The sequence below is a fragment of the Tympanuchus pallidicinctus genome, unplaced genomic scaffold, assembly GCF_026119805.1.
Source record: "Tympanuchus pallidicinctus isolate F22 unplaced genomic scaffold, pur_lepc_1.0 scaffold16, whole genome shotgun sequence".
NCBI classification, from domain to species: Eukaryota; Metazoa; Chordata; class Aves; order Galliformes; family Phasianidae; genus Tympanuchus; species Tympanuchus pallidicinctus.
In genome coordinates, this window is record NW_026294679.1 from 7610018 (window position 1) to 7636147 (window position 26130).

The window sequence follows — 26130 nt, forward strand, 5'->3', positions numbered from 1 at the left end:
TGCAACCCTTATAAACCACATGTCCAAGTACCCCTTTTTTACATCTGTGTAGCAGAAAATAAAGATTGGTCTGGTACTGACTGCACCTGATGCAACTCTGCCCTCTTACTCAGAGGGGTTCGCCTTGGATATTGTAGATGTCAATTTTTGAAGCTTAAAGAACTGCCTCATTTTACCATTGAGTGTGGCATTTCTGTCTAATAGACAGAATAATAGATCCTTGTGAACGCATCTGAGATGAGAACCGTTGCACTATCCAGAGTTAATTAGATGTGATAGGTTTACAATGATTTAATGAAGAAATGTCATACGATCTTCTCTGCACACAGTCGGCCTTTCTCAAAGCCACTTTGTACTTTGAGCAGAAAGTAAAATTGGTGTAAGTTTGTAAGAAATATTTAATGAAGCTCTAGGAATTTTTTTTTGTTGTTTGCTTTGTGGGATTGTTTATTTATTTATTTATTTAGGATTTGAAGGCTATGAATGATGCCAAAACTGCTGTAGTAAAGCAGCATGATTTCAAACAGCATGATGATCATAAAGGTGTATTTGTCACATTACACCTATATTATTTTGTACCTACAGGCCAGAAAATTTAGTAGACATTTAGACCAGTTTGTGTATTTACACATAGCATCATATTTAAGGCAGTGTAATGCTCATTGCCTGCGGGCAATGCCATATTTGAAGAACTTTGAGGAGTGAAGGGGCTGAAAGTGCCCAAGAAGGTCTTAGCGAGAGTTTGTTGATTTAACATACATGTTGAGCAGGCTGGAAGGGAGTGTAATATTTATCAGCCCAGACTTCATTTAAACTCATTTGGATTCTCCATTGAATTTGGACTTCTCTCAATAAAGTACTGTCTTTGCTATGAAAGAATCAAAACAAGTCCATGAATGAAAGAAACCCTGACCCTACTGAAATCAGAGACAAAACTCTCATTGAGACCCAGGATTTCGTCTTACATGCTTAGAATTTTTCAGAGGCATTCAAGAATATTGCAAAGATTTCTGTGTAGAAGGAGCTCTGAGTTGGAGGGCTGTTTCTGTGTTTCTCTGCTCACAGACCCTCCCATAAGGAATCTCCTGACCTCCATAGTGAATTTGGGCCTCAGTTTTCACAGGTTTCCTGCCTTGAGAGAGGTCTCTGAATTCAAATAGTGTGTGTGTGTGATAACTATTTCCAGTGGTCTATGGACGCAGGAAAAAAATCCACCTGGAGAACAGGTTGGCTGTTCCTCAACTTTCCAATTGTTCGGGAAATAGAAGCTGTGCATCTGGATAAGCTGATGAATGGCAGCTTGAGAAAACCTGCAAAGGTCTTTGGCCTTCAGGTGCGTTGAGTTTGGGCTTTTTTCTTTGTTTAGAAGCAGAGCAGTTAAATTGCAAATGGACAGAAGGCTGAGTGTTGGCTGCACACAGGTTTTTTTGACCTGATTCTGTGAGCTTAGCTTGTGAAATGCACAGCAGGCCCAGTGGCAAACACTTGAGAAGTCAGCAGGAATCTGCATTATGTTGTACTCTGTATAGGGAAGCAATTGTAAATCTTATTGCTAGGGGAACCTGCTTAACAAATTGTACTACTGATTTATTTTTTTTTCATATTATCATAGACACATTTCTGTGCTGCATCATTTTCAGTTGAACACCAGTTTCCTTTGAACTTGGAAGCAATTATTCTCCTCAGCACCAAACCTAACAGGACACCCCGTGTGCTCAGAGTCAAAAGAACGCTGCCATTACACTGAAAACATGACCAGTCATTTTTGTTCACTTCAAAACCCTTTTGTTCATCTTCTGTGATCTTCTGCACAGGTTAAAGTTACTGCCAAGGTCAAGGGCTTAGAAGTTTCAGCTTTTCCTAGCTTCTCCAGCACTATCTGGAGTTCAGCAAGTGCTGAAACTGTGTTATATTTCTAGTAATCAGTGTTGTCTCAAACAGTGCCATTTTCATACCAAATCATAACATTTTTCAACTAAGACTGCTATGAAGTTCCTGCAGTTTTCTGTTCCTAAGGCCCGTTGTAGCTGAAACCTTAAAGCTGTTCTAAATAGACGTCTATGCAATTCCTCTTAACAAAGTTGAAAATAATTTATTTTCTGAAAAATGGCTGTTTGTTTGCACTTAAATCTTACAGTAGTTCCATGTCATTGTTGCAGATTTGCTCTAGTAAAAAAAAAAAAAAAAAAAAATCTTTTAGAAATAAAACATTTCAGATTTTGATATTTTCTTCATTTCTGAGAAGACATGGAAGGAAATGCTGTGTTTAACTGGTAATTATTTTTTGTGAATAACAAGCAAACTGAAATAATTATATTCTTGGTTATATGCAGAAGCAGGTTCCTAGGCACGAGCTGCTTTCATAAATTGAGTGATTTTGTTGCTGATTCTGAAGCACTTACGCCTTGTTATGAGAGTGGACTCCTCAGAGATGATCTAATGAGAATCCAAACAGATGCACCATTCCCTCCTGCAGCGGTTGTGGTTAATGAGACTACAATCCTAGAAACTATAAAGAAGAGTCATTTGTCAGTATAGTAGCAATCATTAGAAAGAGACAGGCTGCACAGACACCCCAGGAAATACAAGGCAACAGAGATGTCTGTAAAGCAACATGTGCAGGATGGTACCACACTAATTGTGTGCCTTGTATTGCATGCTTTGTACATTCCCAGCTCTCTCTAAAGAGATTTTCCATGTACCACATATGAGATTAGCCAGCATACATTTATGGGTGTGATCATTCTTAGCTGTGTCTGGTTTAGATAAAGAGAGGGGTATAAGAAGGGTTTCTTTCCGGTACTTCTAGTGTTAGTAATAGAAGAACTGTAAATGGAACATTCCCACACTCTTAAAGTATTTATATACAAATCATCTTGACTACCACTTCCCAGCAGATAAAATGGTTTGTGACTCCTCTGTTGTCACAGTCCACAGTTCAATAAATTCTTTCTGATTCATCTCTTTCATTGAACATACTGCTGATGGAAACAAAAAGGCAAAATGGCATTTTGGAATTAACTTTATCTTGTGACCATCTCAGTGCTAGTGTCTTATTTCCTATAAAACAATTATTTTGCCAAAAAGTAGCTCGTGATTTCTAAATAGAAACAGAAGACAAGTAAAATTGAGACTAGGCTAGCTGAGCCTTTCACCATTATAGTATTTCAGAGACTGGGACAAGTAGAACTCAATATTGGAATTGCCAAGTGAAGGACAAGAGACTGAGGTGTGGCAGTATTACCTTAAGTAATCAGTCATGCTACTTTTCAGAGCAGGTAAATCTAGCACTTACTACAGTCTATCAAGGAGCTCATCACCACTGCCCCCGAAATAGGAAAGCTGCTGTCCACTCACGTGGCTGAAAGAAAATCTTGTCTGGAGGTTGTCATAAGCAACAAGTCATTCAGAGGTAAAACATCAGACTGGTAAACAGAACATTGCAGATGGATTCTTCTGAACAAATTTTATGCAGCTAAGCCCCCTGAACTGCACACACGTTCATTTTTAAAACACACGTGTACAGATGAATTGTCTTGTATGCTGGCACATCTCTCTCAGTGAGGTGTGCTAAGAGCATTCTTTCCACCCCCTTTCTGGTAACTTTTAAGATTGGCAGATGACCACTCAGCTAAAAGAGGAACAGTTTAAAGAAAACTTCTGTTTTCCTTCCCTCCTATAATATATACAAAAGAAGTTTGTGGAGTCTGAGATTTTCGGTCCTCTAATGAAACATAGGAAACCTAGAGCTGAAAGCAGACCTGCAGGGCTTTTTCTGTTGTGTTTTACAGTCCTCATGGAGCTGTCAGCTATTTTGCTTTGCTGGGTTTTTCAGTCCTTGGTGTGTACCTGAAAAAATGAAGGGGTTTTTTGCTCACATGTCTTACGCCTTTGTGGTCAGCTGCACCCATACAAACTGAAGCACTCAAGTGGGAAGGTTTTGCTTTTGTGGGTTTGCACTACAGTAAAGAATGGCACAAAATAAAAGGCAGCAGCATTCTTTTATGGTGCACACAGTCATGTGCTTGGAAATCCAGCTGTTAAGTCAAGCTGCGTGTTTCTGCCATGCAGAACCCTCTCACCCTGACAGTCATGGGAGCTTTCTGGACTATTGAATTGGCGTGGATTGTTAGAAGGCAAAGAAATAATTTTAGTAAGAACAATCACACAAATGGAAATTACATTTTTAAACATTAGATTCATATTTGCTAAGTCAGCAGTCGTGAAGTATTTGTCACTGGAGCCAAGAGTGGCACTGATAGACTTGGGGTGGCACCTGTGATCTGAGTGCAGCCACCAGATGAGTTGCATTGCTTTACACATGATTTTTCATATCATAAACTTCCCATCAGAGGGCTTAACCCAATGAAAGAATGTGTAAGGAGCAGGTATGCCTTTTGATACAGGCCAAGTGGCCTAACAGCTATTTTCCATCTGTAGCTTTTGTGCGCTTTGGTTAGGGAACAAGTAGCTGCCAGCTACAAGTATGCTTCACCCTGCTTGGAGTTGGTTTTGTTTTGAGTTCGCATATCAACTACTGTGCTCTGTGCCTGTGACTTTTAACTCCAATGTCAATCTCTGTAATAAGTCATTGCTGAGTAACCTTCCATTCTTCTTTCCCACATTGCCCATCTAATCACCAGCTGCCAGCACACAGCTCCTGCCTGCATGCCATCAGAATGAGTGCGAGCTGCTAAAACCTCAACTCCAGCCTGAACACAGATCTTTGTCTCTGCAGGAAAATGAGGGGGAAAAAAAAGTCACCAGGGCTACCAGATTTTGTTATTGTTTGTGTTTGTATTTTTTGTTTAAACTTCCTTTTCTCCCTCGAGGTTTTGATTCCACCGATTTTATTTGGGTTTGATTGGGCTTGCTTTTTTAATTTGATTTTTCTTTAATTGCTCTCCCTCTTCTCATTTTGTTTTCTCCATTCTTTCATTGGAGGCAATGAGCCGTCCAGCGGTCGGAACTCCCCTGTCCCCTATCGGCCAGACAGCCGCCCTCTCACTCCAACTTACGCTCAGGCCCCTAAACATTTCCATGTTCCAGGTAGGAGCTGGCACTGTGTGTGTCTCGGTGTCCTGTCACAGTGTAGAATGTAGCCTTTGTACCTTCTGTCTTGTCTCCATCGTTTCACGCTGTCTGCCATGGGGTGCGCACGCAGGGTTTGGGTCTGCCTGCTCCTGAGCTTTGTGGGAGGAGTGGTGCCTTCAGAAATGGGGGCTCACGGTGATTTTGACTTGTGTTGCTCAGGTATTTTGCTGTTAGAATGCCATGTTTTGCAGGGTCTGCTAATGGCCCATGAGCTGAATACAAGCTACGGAGGGCTTTATTTTTCTCCCAGTTGCACAAGCATAACTCTGCTAACTTTGGAGGAATTGGTTGTGATTCACAGTAGCGTGCAGAGGAGTTGACCAGTGAGCCATGTAGCCACTGATGGGACTGGTTTCAGTCTTGAACCAAACAGTTCTACTTTAATATTCCCTCCTTTTTGTATTGTTTTTTTTTGTTTTGGTCTGATTTTAGTTTTTGTTGTGTTGGTGTTGTTTTTTTTTTAACCAAGCGAGGATGTTTCTTCACCTGTTTCATGCAGTGCCTTGGAGTCCTTGCAGAAGCACACAGACTGCAGTAGTTATCATGCATGAGGATACCCTCTCTATAAAGGGGGTTCTCTTCTGAAGTGAGAGTACCTCTCTTGTGATTTGATAGGATGAGGGTTTGTGTCCTGTCCCTAGGGTTGCTGACACACATCATCTGATTGCATCAGTGCTAGCTGAAAGCCTTATGTCCAGTTATTCATCAGCTCCCCATCAGTCTGGTATCCCTTTAAACTGCCAGAGGCTGCTGCTCTTCCTCCTGCCCTCAGACCTGGCAGACAAACTGTGGATGTTCGCTTTCAGGCAGGGTGACCTGGCTTGGCCAAGGTAGGCTGTGTGAAGTGCCTAAGCTAACCTGGCTGCTCGGACGTGAGTAAGTTGAAGTGCCCTTGTGCGGAGAGCCCAGCTGGGTACACAGTGCACAGTGTGGTGGGAGAGCTGTCATCTTCAGCTGGAGCAGTGCAGCCCAGGAGCTGTGTGCACGTACCCCATAAAGCTGTCTGGTACACGTGTGCACTAAAGTCTTGCTGCCTGGTTCCCCTTTAGCCTTTGTGCCTATTTGCTGTTCAAGTAGCCGTGAGAAGATCACTAGCACAAAATACTTCAGTGCATTTGTGTGCAAGGAATTTCCCTGTCATTTAGTCCAGGAAATAGGGTTTGTAAAATAGTTTTACCTTTTTTTTTTTTTTTTCCCCACATATTGTTTTCCTTAATGCCAAAAGTTGTCTCCTGTATCACTTCGATGAGATCTGTGATAAACAAAATGTACTTTTAAAACATTTTCTTCTTCCTTCATGCTAATATGACTGAAAAGTTTATTTTTTTCAGGCAGTATGATATAGTAGCAAAATGGGGTTTTGACTCAAATGTCTTAGTTTCCAGTAGCTCATTGTGGTCTTGCAGTAAGACCGACTTAAATTTTGCACTGTAGCACTGATTTTGAATTAACTTCTGCATTTGTGGCTGCGTGGAATACTTGAAGAGCTGGTTTGGGGTGGGTGGGTAGTTTAGAACAATGTAGCTCCCATCTTAGTTCATTATTGTAAAAATATTTTATCTTTTGAATATGCTTTAGATTTCTTATGTTAGGGCTCTGAGTAGTGACTTTTTCCTGACTTACATTGATAGTATGCAGTGTGGTCATCCTTACATGAAAATATATCTAAGTCTTTGTGTATGAGGAGGAACAGTATGTCCCTTAACACCGACTCTGTGAAGTCAAGGTGCCGTTGGCTGTTCAAAACTATGTATGGAGCAGCTGTTTTGTTCTCTGGCTTTTGAAGTGAATGGTAGGCTCACTGCATTCTCCTCAATCCAACCATTCAGCCGGAAAGAAAATTGAGCTGTTGTGACTGGAGCACAATTTTCCACAAAAGTTACTTGGGGTACTTTTCCCCAAATAGCTTGTTTTTTCACCCCTGAAATGTCTTGCTTGTTTGCATTTCCCAATGTCTGTCACACTGATAATATTTAAAATGAATTATTCATTATTTGAATGCATCCACATGCTACAGAATCAGCTCCAACGGACGTCATACCACGTGTCTTCTACTTGTCACTCGTTCTTATGTTTTCTTTTCTTCAGACAATCTGATTCTGTGTAACACTGGCTTTTTCTTGGGCTACATCCTTAATTTGGTCTGTCTACTGTTTTAGTGTTGGTGTTACCTTTACCAATAACTGACGTAGTTCTCCTATTAACACTTTTCTGTTTCTCCATTTCACAGACCAAGGTGTCAACATTTACAGAAAGCCACCAATCTACAAGCAACATGGTAAATTATCTTTCTTTTTTTGTATCGAAACTGGAGCGTCAACTAAAATACACACAGGCTACTGAAAAGCATTCAGTGTTCACTTTGAAAGCATCAAAAATCAGTAATCCAAGCTTTAAAGACTTCTTGTTGCACATCCTGCTGGGTGGTTATGTTTTAAAGCATGTTGTTTTATTTGAATCTTATGGCTTAAGTCTTGGCCACATTGCTATTAACAGCAAAATTGCCATTAACTAGGATTTTGCTACCTTTTTAGAGTTGTAATGCCTTCCTGTATTTTACTTCTTTCAGTTTATGTTTTCAGAATACAGATTTTGATCATGGAAAAAACGGATTAACAGCAGTCCATTCTTTGTCAGGAACTTTGTGGATTATGCTTATTTTAAGCAGACAAAGTACAATTACTGATGTCAACGACAGTAATGATGGGGATGTTACTGCCAGACTGGAATTCCAAATGTACTCTGGCTTCTAACAAATCTTTATATTGAAAATGATGTAGGTGACTGACAGGGCTGGTTTGATTCTCAAGCCCTGTGAAGTAGATCAGGTAGTGAGTGTGGCTTATCTGCTGTTCCAGTGTTTAGATTCTGACTTGTACAACAGTATCCAACTCAGCTCTAATCTTTTCAGAGCAGATGTTGTTTTAGCAAGTCTGGAATAACAGTGATGGCAGAAGCCAACTGCTTTGCTGGTCTATAACAGTGCAGAGCAAGGAACCTTTAAGTGTTTGCTATTTCCTTCAGCTGTCAATAGAAAACTTTAATTAGGAAATTGCATGTAATGTGGTGAAAGAAAAGTGACTTCCACTTAAAGACCTTTCAGCCCTTTGCAGACTCTTTATCCAGTGAAACAGCAAATTAGCAGTACTACAGAGCTTGGGTGAACAGTTTGCTGAGATGGTTAAGAAGGCCCAGGGTGTCCATTCTGTAGGCAGGAGTGAATATTGCTAAGAACACCATTGTAGTTTTACATCAGGTTTCTTTCCTTGTTCTTTTTTAAGTTCTCAAATCTTACGCTTATTTTAGAAGTCTTAACGTTACTTTTGTTTATTTTTATGGTTTTAATGTACCTTCTCATCTCCCATTAACACGTGAATGTTTAACCACTGACATCACCAATTCTAATAAGTAAGTACGTAAGTACTCTTTGAAGTCATGCTTTTGTAAACCCTCACCAGCTTCCTCCATACCTATAATTACATGTAGTTTCTCAATCATAAATTTCTCAAAATTCCCCATGATTTCTAATATTGATTCTCCTGAAGTACGCTGAATGTGTTGGATGAGTAACAAAGTACTTCATTGCTTTAACAGATGTCTTTCTGCATAAAACAAAAGCAAGAAGTACATTCAGAATCCTTTTGTCTTATATGATGGCTTCATATAAGAGAAAGGTGATTTGGAATAACAGTTTGCAGAGGGGAGATGGTTAAGGCTGCTTTTAGTGCAAACTAAATCCTGTAGGATTTTATTATTTTTAATGTAAAGATGTGAAAGCCATAATGCACATCCTCACATGTCCTTTTAAGGGACTTTGGCTTTGATTGCTATCTTAAATGAATGTCCCACTACTGATACATGTTATTGATGAGGTACATTTCATTGGAAGTGCTGTCCCTGCGAAGTTGATCTCAATGAAGTTTAGTAGTTAATAAATAAATTGGCATCTGCTTTTACTGCTACTGCATGCTCATAATCAAGTACATGCAGCAGGAAAGATACGGTTCCTTTATTTGTTTGTTCTGCTGCTTTTCACAGAAGCATAGGAAATAATCAGCATCAGTAGAGTTAAAAATAATGCTGTCCCTCTGGTCTTGCTTTCTTACTCTTGAGAGAAGACAAACCAGTGCATAAATCTGGTTTCATTGGTGGTCTTTAAGAGATACCATCAAATACTGTTAGACTGAATTTTCTCACTCTTGTCTGATCATTTTAACACTCTGAAACCCTAGTAAAACCCAAAGATGATTTAGGGTTATTTTGGGGGTGGGTTTGTGGGATGAGAAGGTTTGATTCTAATCTGTAGGCAAGAGGAAAGCATTACTTTGTTTCCAATTGCAATTAGAAAGGCAAAACATGAAAATGTTTGGATTTGAAAATGTCCTTCTTGTAAATCAGTAAATCTTGTCAAAATATGGAAACCTCTTATATTGATATAGCTTATTACATGGCTAAGTTCCCTGATTGCCATCTAGATGCAGCTGCTTTGGCAGCACAGAGCAAGTCCTCCGAGGATATCATCAAGTCCTCCAAGTTCCCAGCAGCTCATGCACCAGCACCCAACGAGATACCAAAGATTGAGACGGACCACTGGCCAGGTCCTCCCTCCCTTGCAGCCATAGGTATGCAAAAAGAATTCTACAAGTGGTGTGGATTAAAAGGTTCTGATCAGTAAAGTAGCTGCCAGAAGAGGTTGTGAGTATCGTGCCTGCTCCAAGTGATTGCCCCAGAGTGCAGTTATTCCGGTGAGACTCTGCACTTCTCTGTCTTTATAACTGCTAGTGAGCAGAGGAGATTCTGAAAAAGGATGTTGGAAGTAATCACACAAATACTAATCCATAGAAAATTTATGTAAACTCCCGTATTGTGATTTAAAAACAGTATGTTGTATCACACATGCATGACTTCTCTCAGTCACTGTCTATGTGCTCTTTTAGTCCTAAGCTAATAGTAAATATTCACAGAAAGTGTCACTGCTTCCAACCACACGGCTGTTTTCATGACAAGAACCAAGGACTGCATATAATGGACTAAAATGGACTAAAAAAGTCCCATTTTGTCAGTTATTGTTTCTACAGACTGTATTTTTCTTTTGCTCTGCAAATATCTTATTTTAAGTCATGCTCATGTTCATTTTAAAACTTTTATTTAATATTATGTTATTTCTGTTGATTTTGTTGGCCCCCCTCTCCCCACTTGTAAAATGTAGTACAGAATAAGTTATATAGCCTGGTTGGTTTATGAAGTCATGTCAGATATGCTGAAGACCTTGCCTTCAGGTTTCTGTGAAGGGATGTGAAGGGAACAGGATTTTTGTGTCGTGCAGGGAAAGGTGGCAGGATGGGATTGCTCAATGATCAGTCAAAGGAGCTGTGTATGCAGTGGCAATTGTGTGACAATGTAGTGATAACATCTGTATACCTGAAACTCTCCTGACAGTGCTTGTTGTAACCACAGCGTTGTTATGCCATGTGTCAGAGGTGGAGGCTTTCCTGGAAATGTTGGCTCTTAACTCATATTCCTGGCAGTGGATGACAATTTTGGTTTGGTTTTTTTGTTTTTTTTTTGTTTTTGTTTTTGAGTAAAACTGCTTTGCACATTGGCTCTCAGGTGATTTAGTTACACCTGAGAAACTAATCCAAACTTCTTGGAAACTATAGGTTTGTATTCGTGGTCATATTTTATTCAGAAATAAAGACATTGTATAGGATTAAGCACTGAAAAATCTTCAACCCTCAGATTTTTCAGCTTGGGTTTTTTTGTTGTTGTTGTTTTTTGGGTTTTTTGAGTGTGATATTTTGCTGCAGAGCTAGACTGAGCACCACTGTCAAAATAGGAGTTCTGTTTTACTGAAGTCTTGCAAAAGCCTGACACCAGAAACACTGTTGCTCGATTGGAAACCTATGGGCAGTTCAGCTTCTTGTTGATTTCATAAGAAGCCTGATAGCCATAGGACAGGCTGTCTGAATGAGTTTTATGGAGGACAAGTTTTGAATAAGTCTTTTGAATCTGCAAGAAAATACTTCTTTGTTTATTCAGTAAATCAAACTGAGAAAGAACTGATACACAAAGCTGTCTGTACTGTGGTTTTATGGGAGCAGGAGCAGACATGAGACGCAGGTCAAGTGGAAGAGAGGAAGACGATGAGGAGCTACAGAGACGTCGGCAACTGCAGGAGGAGCAGCTCATGAAGGTTATTATAACCTTATCTTCATACTGCTTCTAAACACCATCCAAAAATTGCCCCTTCTATTTACGTAAGCAACTTATAATTCCTCTGCCAGTTTTATTTTATTCATATATTTTTAATTGCTGTCTGTAGCTTAATTCTGGTCTTGGACAATTGATACTGAAGGAAGAGATGGAAAAGGAGAGGTCAGCCTTTTCTGCCAGTCGTTATGATTCTCCAGGTAATTCATCTAGGCAATGAAGCTAATAATGAACTGTGAGTAATGAATGCCACATGGATACATACTCAGTGTTTTTCCATCATAGGCACCACTGGGAGATTGCTTGGTATGTGTAAGTGGTATTCTGTTGTTCTTCCGTGAAAAGGATGGGCTAATGCCTTGTTTTACCCCCATTTCATGGAGTTGAACCCTGTCATGTTCTAGGAAGTGTTGTGTTATGTATAAGATGACTATAGCATCAGATCAGGCTGCCACGTTCTAAGATTTGTTTGAATTCGGCCATTACTATCTGTTCTGATCCTTGTCCTGGCCAAGTCAGGGCCAAAACTTTTGTCAGTAGCAGTATTACATGACTTAAAGAGCCTTTTCTCCCTTATAGCAAAAAAATTAGGAACACAGAGCAGTGTGTGCTATTCATGTATATTGGCTTGTGCACCAGCAGAAGCTGAGCATATGAATGTAATAATAATTAAGGTAGGATGAGTGGAAAAAAAATTTGTTGAAGATTTAGAAGGTAGGGTTACATGTAACTCAGGTGTGCCACTTTAGGAGAGTGAAATACAAGGGGACTCTTAACAGGAAACCTATCCAGTCAAACAGTGCTAATCTTCTTGGATTCTTTTGATCCCCTTCTTGGTATTATTGTAAGATATATAGCAATACTCTTATCTATCTGAAGGCTGGAAAGTTATTTTGCTCTCATTACTTTCAGCTTAGTAGAGGTCACTTTGATTGAGCCTGGCACTATGACATGATTGTGTTGCATGTAACTTACAGAGAGTATGGAAAGTTGTGATAGTTTGGAACTGAGATGTTAGCTTCTTGAAATCAGCATATCTCAGTTGGTTAAGCTTCCCCTTAGTTCTTCATCTGTATTTTTTTCTGCAAGTTGATTTCTCAAATGTTCTTAGTTTTGCTTTTCCATGGAATTGTTTCAGTAAAAAATTTTTCCCTTTCTTTTTCAACAGCCCACGCTTCAGCCTCCAAAACCTCTTCTCTTCCTGGCTATGGAAAAAATGGACTTCACAGGGTAAGGAGATAGATGTTTTGAGACTCAAAAAGTAAACAATTTGTTACTTCTCTTATATCAACCCACTGGTGAAGCCATGAACTGTGGATTTAGGTGCATGTCCCTCTTTTCCTGTTACAGCCGGTGTCTACAGACTTTGGTCAGTACAACAGTTATGGGGATGTGAGTGGTGGGGTTAGAGGTAAGGATTTTCACATGCCACTTCTTTATGTATTGTATATGGAGAATGTATTGCGATGAGTGCTCATTTCTGCTGCTTCATATTAAAATCGTGGATTTTCTTTGTATTTGTTAAGTGGTTTTAACTTCTCTGGGCAAACTTCATAGTTAACTCAAACTCTGCAAGTACATGTTTAAAAGTTTGGGTTTATATTGCTAAATCTTCTATCATCCCTGTTTTTGCCAAGAGCATGCTTTAGCATTGTTCACATTGGAAGCAGGTGATAGTCTGTAGGTAATTGAAATATGTTCTGAATTAATATTTTGAATATGTTTGAGCTTACTGGTGGGGGGAGAGAGAGGGAGACAGATTTGCCTTCTGAGTGAGACTGATCCCTTCTGTCTTGGATACTTTATGGTAAAGATCATAAGCTTCTGCTTGTGTCTCTTTATAGACTGTGAAGGAATCCTACAGAGCTACCTGTTGTCAGGTGAATCATGCTCTAAAAAGTTGAATATTAGTAGGCTATTTATTTGCCAACTATTATGGTTCTCTGCGTCTGATGTTTCTAATGTGACTTAGTTTTCCAGAGTGAGAAGCACACTTGAAGTGGTCTGCAATGTAGGGAGTGCTTTGCTCTTCACAAACTAAGACCTAAAGTAGGGAGGTTTGCTGACTGTATAGAATCAGGTGGGATTTTGAGTAGATGAAGTAGATCACAAAACACAAGGATGATCTGGCAGGCTGTGTCTATCTCCTCTTCAACCCTCTGCAGCTAAAGAGATTTCTCTTTTGTTTTTCAGATTTCCAGGTAGAGTACGGGTTTTCATCAATCAACTGACAACGGATTTAAAAGCATCCACTTTCTTTTTAAGTCTGAATTTCTGCTACAGGGAAGGGTTTCTTAAGACATTAACTTTGATTTACCTGCATGTTTAAGCATAATCACCAATGTAGACTCTTAATTGATAAAAAACAGGCACAGTCTCAGATTCCTCCTTCCTTGTACCTCCCCAGAACTGGGTTGAGAAGGCTCAGACCAGTCTGAGATAAAATCCACTGTCTGTTCAAATACGAGTTGCCTGCAATAGCTCTTTCTGGACAGCTGAGGGTGGATTTATCTCCAGCCTGTCTAGTACCAGCCCCAGAGATGCTTTGAAATAATTTTCTGGAGGCAATTTTCTTCCATACCAGGAGCCTTTTTGCCCTGGAATTTATTCTTCAGACAAGATGACTAATCAATGTCTTTCTACAGTGCTACCATCACAGATGAGCTATTAAGATACATGCTTGCAAAAATTAACCCTTTTATCCCAAAACCTGTCTAAGGGATTTTTTCCAGAATAGTTTGAGCCTGGCTGGCCCCTCATCACAATCACATTATGAAGTGACAATTTAAGAAAGGTTTTAATGATGTGGATGTATTTGTTAATGATATATCAAAACTGTGATGAATGGAAAGAAAATAAGATTATGGGAGAAGAGAGGAGTTCTTCATGTATTATATTCAAGATGTAACTGAGCCTGTGTCAGAACAGCACCTTTTGACAACAGCCCTATCCTTGTTCTCGTTCATAGTCAATGTTTTCCACTGTACACACACACACACAAAAAAAGAAAAAAAAAGCAAACCAATCCAACACCTTGGCTGATACACTAAGTGACATGAAGGGCAGACAGGCTGCTTATGTGTACTGTTGAGCAGAATCTGAATTTATGCTTCTCTGTATTTGTTCCAGATAAGAGCCTTACTTGATGATTGGGGTTGGGAAGGGCCTGCCATTCTCTCAGGGTCCCCAGGTCCATTCAGCCCCAGTAATGTCAGAAAATGTAGTGGTAGAGAGGGTCGAAGGATGCCTCAGGAAAACATGCTTCTGAGAATTGATTGCCAGTAACCATGGCAATGTCCTGTGTGGTCAGAGTAAGCAGTAAGGCTTGAAGGGAGTCTCAGTGCAAATTCACCTTTGTTTTCACCACTACTTGAGTGCCTTTACCCTCTGTGTGTGTAACCTATGTGTCTGATGTATACCTGTATCTGATGCAGTCCCTTCCGGATGGTCATGTCCCTGGAATGAGAATGGACAGAGGAGTATCTATGCCTAACATGTTGGAGCCAAAGGCAAGTGCAGATGTTATTCACTTTCGTTCAAGATAATGAAGATTTGACTGTGAAATGCAGATAAAATACAGGAGATGTCTTGGTTCCCTTGTTCTTCTTTACCTCATCTCAATCCCTTCTCCCTTTGTGCCAAACCTGTCCCGTTGTTCTGGAATTTGCCTATTCTGGGTATTCATACTCTGGCTGAAGGTAGTCAGTGTGCTCCTTTTGGGTGGAGCAGGCTTTCTCAGAGACACAATGAAGATACTGAAGGGCTCAGTAAATAGCTAGTTCTCTGTCAAGCTTTCAGTAGCCAAAATAGCAGACCACACTTGATTGCAAAGTCTTGGATCTGTTATGATTGAAAAGTGACACAGGATATTATGGTTCACAACACATGGCTGAGGCTCTACACAGATCTCTGGTTTGAGACTAATGGTGCCTGAAATCTTATATAATGTTTAGTTCCCTATATAAGAACTTTGTTACAAGATTTGTTGGGAAAAAGAGGTAATATCAGCTGAATATGAGTTAAGGTATAGATAAAAATGCTTTTGCTGCTGTGTCTAGAGGTGGCTGAGTCAAAAATGAACATAATCTACAGAAAGGCTTCAGCCAGTGCTGTGTTCTAAATCTTGCAACTTTCTCTGTGGCTGGTGAACCTTCTGAGAAATCATGGTTTTCCCAGAGTTGCAAGGATCAGCATTGCTGCAGTTAAGTGAGGAGCTTTATATGCAAACCAGATTACTGCTTGTGCTTCCAGGTGACCCTCAGACAAATTGTAGAAGGCAATAACCTTAGCTTTATGAGCTGAGAACCTAGTGCAGTGTACGTGAACAAATGTTTTTATATACTATGTAAGTATAGACCTTGAGAACATCCCTGACTTCTGAGATCATGCTTTTTATTCCAAATGATTTATTTTTTCAGTGCAATAGCATTTATTACAGCCCTCACTGCCATTAATGCATCCTGTTATTTGGAATTTTGTGGTGGGTTACAAATTCTGTCATACTACTAATGATAAAATTTGTGGGAATGTTCATGAGAGTACAGGTCACTTTCTGTTGATGTTTAAAAAGGTTGTGCCAGTCCCTGAGGTTATGCTAAGTGGCAGTTCTGTTCATGTCAATGATCCAACAGTAATTTAAACCTGATCAAGTGGCTACTAGGTGACCTTCAAGGTCTCTTCTAAACCAAGCCATTCTGTGATTCTATGAAGTGAAAAAAGCCAACTCAGTGTCAGCTTGAAACACCTGGGAAGTGAAAATTAGTAAATTTCAGAAAGCCCAAATCTTACCAAGCAGTTCACCAGAAGGGACAGAATTTGTGCATCCTAACACCCCAGACTGAAACATACCTTACTGTGAATACCTGAATATAAAATGTACTTATGACCATAGACCTTGACTTAAACTCTGCTTGTTTAAGTATTTTGAAGAGTTGCATTTCAGTTTCCTTTAATGCTGTATATGGTAGCCATTGCCACTATTGAACATAAACAATGTAATTCAAAGTATAGACTTAATTGTACCATTGTGACAATGTCAGAGTCTCCTAAGAATCCTATCTTAAAGCTGGTATGTAAGCACATATTACTTAAATTATTATTACTTACAATAAACTCCGTGGTGTGTTCATTGGTGCCTGAATCTTATTTATTGCATTTCATTGGGGTAATAGTTTACAGTGGAATTAACTTAATTGCTTAGTACTACCCAGAACCTGATTTGGTGGAATTTCTTCTGTTGTTAAAATAATAGAGTTTTATTATAAATAAGCTACTTGTCCAGGAGAGTTTTGGTGATTTCATTCAGTGGGCAAGTATCTGGCTAAAACAGTTTTGTTTGCCAGGAATGGTTTTAATCCATATGGTTTTCTGAAATCCTTTTTAAGCATCGTTGTTTCTGTTGCATTAAACTGATCTGAGACCCTCTGACTTTAAACACTTTACTTCAAACTTAGAACCTGTACGAGTAGAAGAAAAATTAAATCATTTATGCATCCAGGAATTAGTTGTTGGCAGTAGCTGATTTGTATAAGCTCAGGATGTTATTTGAAATGTAGAGGGAAATCAAGGGAAATGTAATGGGAGATGTACGGGACAGATGCTCTTCTGAAGCAGATGAAGATGTGTAAGATGAATATGTCTACAAAAACATCTCTTTAGTCCATGTATGTATGTTCTTTAACTGTCCAAACAAGCAAAGAAAATCCTTTGATGAATTTTGTTGAATGCAGTAGCCCCCACTAACGAATATCTTGCTTTTTCAGAGTTACTGTTCCTTCAGATGGACTGTCAGATGTATGTTCATGTATTTTTAAGAGTCCTCTGAATTTGTTTTCTTAGAGCTGTCCGTTTTGGCAACCATCAGCCAGACCAATGAGTGCCAAATCTACGTATCTTAATAATCCCTAAAATTTGTACATTGCTAGATGAGAAAGTATATTGAATAGAGAGAGCTCTGTGTTAACAAAGCCAGCTAATATATTATGTGCACTATAAAAATCAGTGTACGCAGAACCTCAAATGTGTGAGGCAGTTTGACATTGATACTGAACAAGTTCTTGCTTTGTCCAGATTGGCCTGTCTTTCATGCATCTTTCAAAAAAGAAATGCTGTAATTTTCGTTGAAAAGGAAAAAGAATGTTTGCGTGGCTATGAAAATAAGACACGTTGTGTTCTTTTTGTTTTGAAATGTAAATACTTCTCTTTTTTCCCCTTTTTATACATTGTTAACAGATTTTTCCATATGAAATACTCATGGTGACCAACAGAGGGCGAAATAAAATACTAAAAGATGTAGACAGAACCAGGCTGGAGGTAAGAGAAGCAAGTTCCTAAATGCTTTTTCCTGCTGAAGTTGTTTGTTGTTGGACACTTGAAAGCTCAAACACTAACGTGTGGGTCCGTGTTAGACTAACAAGATTTCTCAGCAGTAAATGGTGAAGAAGGAATCAGACGGGGAGGAAGCAGCAGCTTCTCAGCAAGTGGTGCTAGGCCAGGAGTCACACATCTCTGAGCAGGAATGCCTCTGTCTCCCTGCTCCTGGGCAGAGCTGTTCACAACCCCCTTATTTTTCAAGCAATTATTTTCATACTTGCAAATTGGTAAAAAAGATCAAAATTGGTCAAGCGTTTCACAGTCATAGGACCCACGTCAGAGTGAGGCAAAGCTTTGTCTGGGCCTGCATCCTTTCTTAGTGAAGTGTCAGTACCAACCACCTTTGAGAATCCAAAGTCTAACTTTCTCTGATTCGTTGGTGTTAGAGTGACTCATTATGCAAAAACATGAGGATTTAAATCTCTACTAACAAATAAAAGTTGTCCACCAATCTGTGGGTTACACGTAAGCAGCCCAATGAAATTCCTTGGTGGGGGATGTTTAGGCTACTTCTAGTTAATTAATCTTGTGGAGATGCATGAAAGAAGGCATGACAACTCGGGTGAGTACCCACTGATTTACATTTTTAGATAGCAATCATGTCTCTAGCTAATGGAAATTCAAGGTGGTGTTATGTTAACACCAGGAGGAGGGACTTTCTCTGTCCAGTGCACTCTAGGGCAGAGGAATAACAGAGGAAACTCACACAAGGCATGTTTCAGTTGTAGAGAAATGTGCTGGGCAGTTGGTCTGGCCAGATGTCTTCCTTCTCAAAGTTTGCAACGTGGCACGTTCAACCTGCAGCCCTTCAACAAAGCTCACCTAAACCCAGAGCCTGCACTTCTCTATGTGAATAGAGATGACTAGCTAAAGCCTGGAGAGGGGCATGCAAGTGCTATTTCTTTTCTGTTATCTATCACTGCATGTTGGGTAACTTCAGACGACTTGTTTATACTGTCTTGCTCATTCATCAACTGAAATAGTTCTTCTGATCCCCTTTGTAACCTTTCAGATGAGGTTACAAACAGCAAAATGTTATTGGTGCACTGAGAATCCAGGTTCATTACGACTTGGATACGTGTTTTGGTATTTCATCAAGCTTCTATCGCTAGATCTTGCAGTGGCATCTAGAGTGACATGAAATCCCTTACGGCACTCCTGTCTCCCAGTGCATCTTTTTCAGCTTTGACTGACCGTTGCCTTTTCTTCCCCCCCTCTTTTTTTTTTCTTTTTTTAAAGCGTCACTTAGCACCTGAAGTTTTCCAAGAGATATTTGGCATGACGATACAGGAGTTTGACAAGTTACCTCTCTGGAGACGCAACGACATGAAGAAAAAAGCAAAACTCTTTTAATCTCTCTTTAAACAAACAACTAAAAATGACGTGTAGGATGTTGTATCCTGCAATCCAAACTATTTGGAAGCATCCACTTACCCATCAAAAAGGGAAAACCGCGTAGTGGCATCTCTACACACAGCAATTGAACAAGATGAACCTTTGCCCTCCTGCAACACAGGGAGAAAATATCTGGGCTCAGAAACAACAATGATAATTTTCAGAGGTGTCGGCCTTTTACATGATAAATATACAAGATAGGAAACTTTTCTTCTCCCTCAGTGATATTCCCTTTACTTCTCTCCATAACAAGATGGAACTTTATTGCTAGAGCCAGGAAGTGCCCTTAGGATGCCTTGTAGACTAAAGTAGTTGTAACCACTCCAAGAACTGGAAAAGAAAAAAAAATATATATATATATATAATATATATATATGTATGTGTGTTTGTGTGTGCGCACATGTATTTATATCTACTCATCTGTGTATGTATGTGTATATATGTGTATATATGGAGAGAAAGACAGATACTCCATAGTGAAGGAGAAGCCCTTTGTAACACATCCATATGGTCACGTCCAGTCTTTCACACAACTGTTTCTTCACCGGCAGTCTTTTGAAACTGCATCTTTGTGTGATACTATCTGCAAAGGTGGGCACTTTGCTCACCTACATGCATACCAGTTGAATTGTCAGAAAGCGGACTCCCTGTACTTGTATATATTTGCTAGGATGTAGGAAGTGAATTGCTGTGTCTGTTGTCGGTCTTCCCTCTTCCACACTTTCTGCTTGAATTAATAAGGCTGGAGCTTAACCAGTCAAATAATGTAAGATCACCTGAGTAATGGGAATGATGGAGAAGAGTCAGTTTTCTTGTAATTTAGTCTAACAGATGGGTAGCTGAAGGTGGGAATGATAGAGTGAGAAAATGCTTTTTTAAGTGTGCCCTGGTTCACACCCAGAGATTTTGGACAGACTCCTTTCTAGTAATTAATTGCTAGGTACAGCTCCTTAGACTGCAGTGGATTTTACATTAGCAGGGAAAGTGGTTCTCTGCAAGTCAACATAAATTATCATCCCTCTTTAGGAGGAATGTTTATGAATTAAAAGGTACCACCAAGGTGCCGTGCTCTGCCAATAGAGGTTATTTGATTAAATTGCAGTTGCTGTTGTCAGTATGGCACAGTGCATGGGGCCAAGCATCCCTTTTTAGTTAAAGTAGTTTTTCACTTCTGCTTGGGAAAGAAGGTGCAGTATCTTTTTTTTTTTTTTTTCCCTCTCTTGAAGCTTCAAAGCTCCAGCCTTGGTTATTTTTATTTCCCTTTGTGCCTGACTTGGTTTATGAAGACAGAGAAATCATGCAAGGTGGTTTCTGAGCTGCGTTGAACTTTTTATTGCTTTCAGTCTTCTTCCACTATATTGCAGCTTGAAAAATAACTGCCTATATATATATATATATACATATATATATATCTTAACTGCTTCTGGGCAGGTCCTGTACAGAGAAGGACATGAGCACCAAAGTAACTGAATGAATGCATTGTGGCTGCAGCATCAGCTTTTTCTCTTCTTGATGCTTAACTGCCAGTGCAAACTGCACTAATGACCATCTCCTAGTATTGGAGAAAGTCATTTAGGTTCTGTGTCTGTCAAAGAATATCAAGGTTTCATTCTTAATGCAGAAACTTTGTATTTTCTGTTACATTAGACATTAGAGTTAAAATCTGGAAGTCAGGAAGAGGAAACAGTCCGTGTAGTTGTGAGGTTCACTACCACTGTGTTGAGTTCTGTATGTCACCAAATGGTATTTCACCATGAAATGTGCAGGACTGCCCAATCCTGCCCCATCTTTGCTGGTATAGGTGGTCCTGCTAGAGCAGGTCACTGTGGTTCATGTGCTCCATGCTCTGGAGCTAAGTGAATGGTGGGTCCAAGGGGTGTGATTGAGAATGTTCTCACATGCAGACCTGGCAGCATTGTCCCCACTGAACACAGGTCCCCACTGAACACTGTACCACACAGCTGAGTGTGGCTTGGCTAACTGGACTTCACTGAGATTTCAGCAAGGATCAGTTCAACATTTTTTACTTCGTTTTTCAGAACAAGCATCTGAAATGGCTTTAGAGGAACACTGGGAAGCAAATGGGAGCGAGGAGCACTAGCAGTTAGAGATGCATTTTTGAGTGATAGCTGAAACCTCATCCATTTTACAGTCATAAGCTTTGTGAGCACTAGTCTCCAAAATTCAGTGTACGTTACCTGCAAATTGTGGCCGTATGTTGAGAAGAACACTTGGATTTGATCATTTGAAGTATTCAAATTCTCTAAACTTTACCAATCCGTATCCTATAGGTGATGCTGCGCTGCTGCCACCCAAACACAGTGAGCTTTGTAGGTATCTCAGGTCACCTTGACAACAGACCTTTCTGATACGAAGACTGCTGTCACAGATGTGAGCTGCCAGCCCTCAGCTTTAGATTGTTGAACAGTGTATGTGAACATCCTACCCAGTCATTTCAGAGATGACTAAGGCAGGTTGTCTTCTCTCTCCCCTCAAAAAAAAAAAAAAAAAGAGGAAAAAAAGAAAAGAACCCATTCCTCCAGCCTTTGAAAAATGACAAGATAATTTGTGTCTGCCTTATCAGCTGAGAATTTAAAGTTGCAGTTGCAGCATGGGTAGGAATGAAGAGAAGCCAGCTTAGATGCTGCAGATACAATTAATCTCCTAAGTGGATTTTTGGGCTGGTGCTGGTTCATATCTTGCTGGTGTGGAGCATAGTCAGTGCTTTACTTCTGATTGAGACCACGAGGGTTTTCTGAGCATTAGTATCATGCCTATGCTTAGTTCCTGTTAACTATCCCAGCCACCTATAAGCAGACGCACCCCAAAGATCTCACACCCTGAATACACTGCAGCCAGCCAGCATGTGTTTTGCAGTGGGCTCTTAGCAGTTGTCACTGCAGCACTTTCTCAACTTTAATCTGCTCTTCCCACCTAATAAAAAGGAAATGCAGCCCTGGGGAGAATTGTCTTTGTAATCAGTGAATCATTTTCCTAGTATCAATCCAGTAGCGTATTGTTTGTTGGGCAGCTCTGCACTGTTAGATGATTCTTTGTAATTCCCCTCTCAGTGTTCCCTTGTGGCTGATAAATTTGAATACTGTAATCTAACATAGAGCTTTGTAACTAGACTTTAAATAATTCAGTAAATACTGAAGTGTGTAAGAATATGCCTTAAGTACACACTCAAGTACTTCTGTCTCCTGCAAAGCATCTGAGCTTCTGATGAAGTCCTATCAAACAGTGCTGTCAACAGTCTGCTGAGAGGACCGAAAACTGGTTATCACTTGTTTTTTCCCCTTCTGCTTTAAGAATGATGAGCAAAGACCTGTAAAAATAGGTGTGCAGGATGGAATTACAAAATAACCACACGTGTGCAAAACTGAATTATATACAGATGCAGTTGAGATGCTGTGCAAGAAGTTAACCTGGAATTTCCAACTAGTTGTGTTAAATAGGCAGCCATTAAGTCTGTAATGAAGGCTGTCACTTACAGATGCTGTGTTCTGTGACGTATGGAGTGTGCAGGAGGCAAGGTCACTTTCCCACTTGAGAAAGCAGATTTAGAAATTATTAAACTGTCCACTGTTTCTCAATGAAATTACGTGATCTATTGAGGCCTCTGTTTAGGGAGTTGAATGTTAGCATCTCAACTTTGACAGTGTCCCATCCCAAGTTTCTTTGGGATCCTAAACTGGGATCCTAAACTTTCTGTGCAACTGGAAGAGTAATTTCTTGTGAAGCTCACTCACAGAACTTCATGATTTTCTTTTTGTTACCATTTCACGCTGGTGTCATTTAGGAGACATTTTACTGGCATAACTCTCAGAAACACATTTTTGTTCAGTTTGGTTAGTAGCCTTTCATTAAACATAGTTTGTGATGCATCGTGCACATAGCTGCAGTGTGCTGTGAAAGGTTAGACTAGGGAAACAGGAAGTTTCTTAATAGCTGCATGTGGAGGCAAGAGAGCTCTGTGGTTCCAGTAATGCTATTAGTCCTGTCAAGACAGATGTCAACTCGCCTTACCAACTTGTCTGGCCCCAAGTCTGTCTGCGCCTAGCACTGAAGTGCCCAAGCTCTCCCTTGCTGCAATTAGTCTGAAACTAGACACATTTTGAAATGAAATCCCTTTCTGTAAGCCATTGCTGCTCCTGGAGTGTCACTGCCATGTCAGGTAATATGAGCGCATGGGGAGATGTATGAAGTTCTGGAGGAGGACAGGTGGAATAACTATAGAATCATAGAATATCCCAAGTAGGAAGGGATTCACAAGGATAAGCAGCAGGTCAAAGGTGGTGGTCCTTCCCCTGCACTCTGCACTGGTGAGATGTCACCTGGAACACTGTGTCCAGATGTGAAGTCCTCAGTACAGGAGAGACACGGACCTGTTGGAGCACATCCAGAGGAGGGCCATAAAGTGATCCAAGGCAAACACCTCCCCTGCAAGGACAGGCTGAGAGAGCTGGAACTGTCTCTGGGGAGGCCTGGGAGCAGCCTTGCAGTACCTAAAGGAGGGGACAAAGTCGTTAGCAGGGTCTGTTGTGATAGGACAAGAGTTTCAAAGTAAAAGAGGGGAGGTTTAGATATGGTTTAAGGAAGTTTTTTACAGTAAGGGTGGTGAAGCACTGGAACAGGTTGCCCAGGGAGGTGATGGATCCTCATCCCTGGAGACATTTCAGGTGAGGCTGGACCAGGCACTGAGCACCTGATGGAGCTGTAGATGCCCCAGTTCATTGCAGAGAAGTTGGACCAGGTGACCTTTAAAGGTCCCTTCCAACTCAAACAACTCTGACTGTATGATCATCTGGTCCAAGCTTGATTGCTCCAGAGTTTGCTGGAGTGGTGTTTAGCAGACTTAGAAGAAATGCATGCCAGTTTGTATTACCTATTTCAGACTGTGGAGAAGTCAAGTTTGGAGCACCTGTAGATTATGAGCATCTTTGCTCAAGTCAATGATAATAACAATGCATAAAACATGCAGGAAGCGAAAAAATCTGCTGATCTGTGCTGAAATACCAGTCATTTCCCAGCAGAGTCTTGAGGCTTGGTCCCACAACCCCCTTTCACATTTGCTTAGGCCCAGGTCATGGTCCAGTTCTTTGCCAGTATATCTGCTGGAGTCCAGCGTAGTCGTAATGTGTAGATGTGGAAGGAGTGATCTTGCCAACACGTGGTATGATTTTACACCACTGCTATGGAGTGAAGAGCCTTTCTCTTAGTGTAGAAACACTCTTATCGCTGTGGGTCACAGGACCGTTCCTGCTGGTGAGTTTTTCTTCTGACTTCTCCCACACAACTATTTTGTGCTTGATAAAGTAGAAAACAAAAAATCTGATACGATGCATAGATGCTGAGATTTTAGTGAGGCAACTCTGCTGGCAGGATCTATGTGATGCTGGCAGTTGCGTAGAGGGAATAAGTGTTATTAATTTTAATGTGAGCATCAGTGCAGGAAGTGGGAATCTAATTGGCCATTAATGTTGTTTGCCTGTATGCAAAATAAATTATTTGTTGCCCAAAGGGCTTCTAGCAGGGAAATAGATTTCTGCTAATGATTTCTTCAAAAATGCTTGTCCACGTGAAGAGGTGCTCCTTCCACGTGCACCGTGATCCTTCTTTTGAGGTAAAAAGAAATGACTGAAGGCAAGCCGTAACCTGGTATGCCAGAAATCACTATAGTTAATATGAGTGCTTCTCCCAGGACTTGTAAGGCTGAAGCCCATAGGACCTTGCTCCTAGGCATTAGGAAATGAAGTGTAGAAAGTCTTGAAGAAGCAGAAGCAAATCCCAGCGGTGCCTTACCGGGCTGTGCCTGGCTCCCGTGGGCGCTCTGACAGATCCCCCAGTGCAAACCCACTGTGGATTCTCTCACTGATGTCTGCACATTTGGGAGCAGGCAGGCTTTTTTCATCTGTCGAGACCAGAAGAGTCTCAGAGTATCACCATTGGGTCTGTCTTGTCCAGGCAGTGCGACTAGGTCATTGCTGATAACTCTTCCTGTAAGAGGGCCTTACATCTGGGACTTTTTTTTAAGCTTTGGAAACTGAAACTAATTTTTTTCAAAGGTATATTTTATTTTTGAAAGAGTAGATTTAGGTGATAGGATTTTGTTTTTAATTTTTTCTTTTCTCCTCCCTCTGCATGTCAAACAAACCAGCGTTCCAGGGAAGTGTCCCTGTGTTTCCCACTCATCTGTGAGACACCTCCCTGTGAGTCTCCCTGTAGAAATGAGTCGATGTCTTGTAAGTCTGCTTGTATGCATAATGAACAGTTGAGCTGGGTTGCTGTTCTGTACAATTACTGTTTCAACTGTCATACTGCAAACAGCACATACTGCACTCCTGTGCCACTGTAATCTGCATCACTGTTGTACTCAAGTCAATGAATAAAGTTTGAAGCTTTATTCTTAATTGCTGGGTTCATGTAGTCTCATTTATTTGTGTTTTTTTTTTTCTTTCATCTTGCAGAGCTGTATCACAGTCTCCTTAGAAAACAGGTTGTGCTCTCAGGAAGGATACAGGTGAGACATAAATGTCCAGACCAAAGCAGATGAACAAAATTGCATGGCTTCAGTAAATAGTTGACCAAACATTCTAGAATGGACACAAGCTTCTGGTAACTATATTACTAAAATATCTATTCTGCAAACCACATAGGAGTGTTAATGCTGTGTGGTTAGCTGGTGGTTTACAAAGAGCAGAAGTGGCAGCAAGGTCAGGTAGGTGATACTGTTGCGTTATCTTCACAGCCTGAATAGCTTCCTTTCTCTACCTCTGTGAGTTCAGCTAGAATTTTAGTCCCTGATATGATGTTTCCACGTATTAGCATTTTAAATTAGGTGTTTGCCTAACTGCTGTTTACATCTGCCCAGCCTTGTGCTGGGTATAGAAGACAGGTGGAGTTGCCATTACAAGAAATGGGGCCATAAAACATGTCTGGGTGCACTGAATGGCCATGTGTCCAGCAGACCCTGGCAGCAACAGCAGGGTTGGGCACACCCGTGGCCTAAGAATAAGGAAATGTTAAGGGACTTTGTTCATTAGTGCACACAGCTAT

General features: G+C 40.4%; 1 protein-coding gene across 11 annotated transcripts in view; it reads left to right on the forward strand.

Annotated features, from left to right (window-relative positions):
- Positions 1-19436, forward strand: part of ABLIM1 (actin binding LIM protein 1) — a 168258-nt gene extending 148822 nt beyond the window's left edge. For 6 of the 11 annotated variants that reach the window (XM_052678264.1, XM_052678261.1, XM_052678265.1 and 3 more), the window contains 8 exons: positions 4945-5049; positions 7325-7372; positions 9570-9716; positions 11196-11287; positions 11417-11504; positions 12473-12534; positions 12655-12715; positions 13498-16432. In XM_052678264.1, the coding sequence (XP_052534224.1) occupies positions 4945-5049; positions 7325-7372; positions 9570-9716; positions 11196-11287; positions 11417-11504; positions 12473-12534; positions 12655-12715; positions 13498-13535 (641 nt within the window). In that variant the 3' untranslated portion in view covers positions 13536-16432. Of the gene's footprint in view, positions 1-4944; positions 5050-7324; positions 7373-9569; positions 9717-11195; positions 11288-11416; positions 11505-12472; positions 12535-12654; positions 12716-13497; positions 16433-17535; positions 17617-18915 lie in introns of those variants that run through there. The other 5 variants (XM_052678262.1, XM_052678268.1, XM_052678271.1 and 2 more) reach the window with 4 other exon arrangements.
- The last annotated feature ends 6694 nt before the right edge of the window (positions 19437-26130 follow it).